The sequence below is a fragment of the Chiloscyllium plagiosum genome, chromosome 4 (assembly GCF_004010195.1).
Source record: "Chiloscyllium plagiosum isolate BGI_BamShark_2017 chromosome 4, ASM401019v2, whole genome shotgun sequence".
In the NCBI taxonomy this organism is placed as follows: domain Eukaryota; kingdom Metazoa; phylum Chordata; class Chondrichthyes; order Orectolobiformes; family Hemiscylliidae; genus Chiloscyllium; species Chiloscyllium plagiosum.
The window spans coordinates 99,515,757-99,518,482 of NC_057713.1; the positions used below are offsets into that span (position 1 = coordinate 99,515,757).

The window sequence follows — 2,726 nt, forward strand, 5'->3', positions numbered from 1 at the left end:
CCCACCCCCCTCACCTTACTAGTTTTAAATCCTCCCAAGCAGTTCTAGCAGATTTCCCTGCCAGTACATTAGTCCCCTTCCAATTTAGGTGCAATCTGTCCTTCTTGTACAGGTCACTTCTACCCCAAAAGAGATTCCAATGATCCAAAAATGTGAATCCTTCCCCCATGCACCAGCTCCTCAGCCATGCATTCATCTTCTCTATCCTCCTAGTCCTGCCCTCACTAACTCGTAGCACTGGGAGTAACCCAGATATTACTACCCTTGAGGGCCTCCTTTTTAAATTTCTGCCTAACTCTCTGTAATATCCCTTCAGAGTCTCAACCTTTTCCCTTCCAAAGGCGTTGATTCCAATGTGGACAATAACCGCCTGCTGGCCACTCTCCCCCGTGAGAACATTCTGCACCCTCTCTGAGACATCCTTGATCCTGGCACCAGGGAAACAACACACATTAGTTGTTAAACAGCATATGAATGACAGTTAATTAAACAGGAAATGTTGGAATTTCACACCAGTTCAGACAGAATCCATAAGAGAGAAGATAGATTAACATTCTGAAGAGAATCCTATATTGGAACTAAGTTCCAATGTTTCTTTTTCTTGTTTCCGGTTTCCAGTATTCAGTTAATCTCCATGTTTAAAAAATTACAGAAACTGTGGTTCGGATCCTGAACTGCTTTCTGCTGCCAAGGTGTTTGCAGGAGACATCACATCCACAAGCTTGTTTTGAACATCACTGCAGGAGACATCACACCAGTATCAAGCTCTGTGAAATTGCTCATGTATTTGCAAAGAATGCACCTCTGTGCTTTTTATTGATAGAACAAGTGTATTCCCCTGAATGCCTGAGCTGGTGTACACTCATTGTTTGCTGTGCTTTGTTGGTAGGGCTTTGGGAATCCAGCTGGAGAACACTGGCTTGGCAATGAGATGATCTTCCTTCAAACAAACCAGCGACAGTACTCACTGAGAATCGATTTGAGAGACTGGGAGGGAAACCAGGCCTATTCGTTCTATGAGAAGATGCAAGTGGCAAGTGAAAAGCAAAATTACAGGTAGAGAATATTGGTACATTAGCTTTGTTTTGTAGGAACTGCTAGGCACAGAAAGATCCAAAGTACGTCTTGTTCAATCTCCACCAGCCTGATAGTCCAACTACAATGGAGTCACTGATAATCACAGTGATCGATCTCTATCAATGAGTCCATAACTGACCCAGAAATGAGATGTTTGAGTGCATCGGGAACTGCAAGGTCCTCCCAAACCACGCTCACTACACATCATCACCTAAATGATGTATGCCCTGGACCTCAAAAATGACTGTTTTGAAAGAAATCTATTTGAATGAATCCAGGTCCATTTCTTTGATTTGATGGAAGAAACATGTGATCACCGATATAGAATGGACAGGTCTGTCTGGGAACCAAGGGACATGTGTAGCAGCTGACAAAGTTGAGTTAAGGCAGAAGACCAGTCAAGATCATGTTCAATGGTGGAGCAGCCTCAAGGGGCCATACAGTCTGCACCAGTTCATACTTTTTACCTTCCAAGTATTTGCCTTTATTTGGTGCTACAGGTACAATATATTTAATACAATTACTCACCAGCCAGTGGCATTTGATTAGAGTTCTGCTTACCACGGGCAGAATGCTTCTATTCTGTCAGCACATGACTGTATGATTCATTGCTTTACATTCTCAGACAATACCCATGCAGTAGAGATCTCTGTACTCTTTCAAGGAATGATTATAAGCCTGGCAAGTCTCCTCAGTACCATTGATGTTCAAGGGAACAGTTTCGTATGCAATATATCATTCCGTCTGAGATATACAATCTGTTTGAGTGGGGTCTGTACACGAGATTGGTTGCAAGTCACCTAAGTCAATTTAAACCAAACAAACAAAACCATAAATTGACTTTGAGTTTCACTGACCTATTATAAAACATAGACACCTGTTATTGGTTGATAAAATTAAATCCAGTAATTGTGAGCCAGTTTGTAAGTTAAACATTTTTCCAAACTCACCTTCACGTACTTTGACCTTGATTTTGCCCATCTCTTTTGACTTTCTCAACTAGGTTTTAACAGAACCTCTGATTTAAATGCAGAGATATCATGAACTGCAATACTGCTGCTTCCTGCTCCACATTGAGTGGGGCTCTTTACTAATAGCCTGAAATATAACCTTGATTAAAATTACAAGATAAGCACTCGGGTGAGTTTAAATATTAGGTAACAACAGAAATTTGACATCGTCTGGAGGCTAAATACAAAGAATAATACAAAGGTAAGGAAGTGGTGATGTCAGTGATGTTACTTTGGATGAGTAAGTTATTAAAACTCACAATTCCTACCTACAGTAATGCATCTCTGTTCATTTCATACTTATAACATATTCATTATTGTTTCTAAATCCCTGCATGGACTCACATAGAGAGAAAGTGAGGTCTGCAGATGCTAGAGATCAGAGCTGAAAATGTGTTGCTGGAAAAGCGCAGCAGGTCAGGCAGCATCCAAGGAACAGGAAAATTGACGTTTCGGGCCCTTCTTCAGGAATGAGGAAAGTGTGTCCAGCAGGCTAATTTAAAAGGAAGGGAGGAGGGACTTGGGGGAGGGGCGTCAGAAATGCGATAGGTGGAAAGAGGTCAAGGTGAGGGTGATAGGTCAGACTGGGGTGGGGGCGGAGAGGTCAGGAAGAAGATTGCAGGTTAGGAAGGCGGTGCT

The 2,726-nt window shown here is 42.1% G+C and overlaps 1 protein-coding gene across 2 annotated transcripts in view; it reads left to right on the forward strand.

Annotated features, from left to right (window-relative positions):
• Nucleotides 1-2,726, forward strand: part of angpt1 (angiopoietin 1) — a 202,794-nt gene that overhangs the window by 173,070 nt on the left and 26,998 nt on the right. For both annotated transcript variants that reach the window (XM_043688739.1, XM_043688740.1), the window contains one exon: nucleotides 890-1,056. In XM_043688739.1, coding sequence (XP_043544674.1) covers nucleotides 890-1,056 — 167 coding nt within the window. The remainder of the gene's footprint in view (nucleotides 1-889; nucleotides 1,057-2,726) is intronic.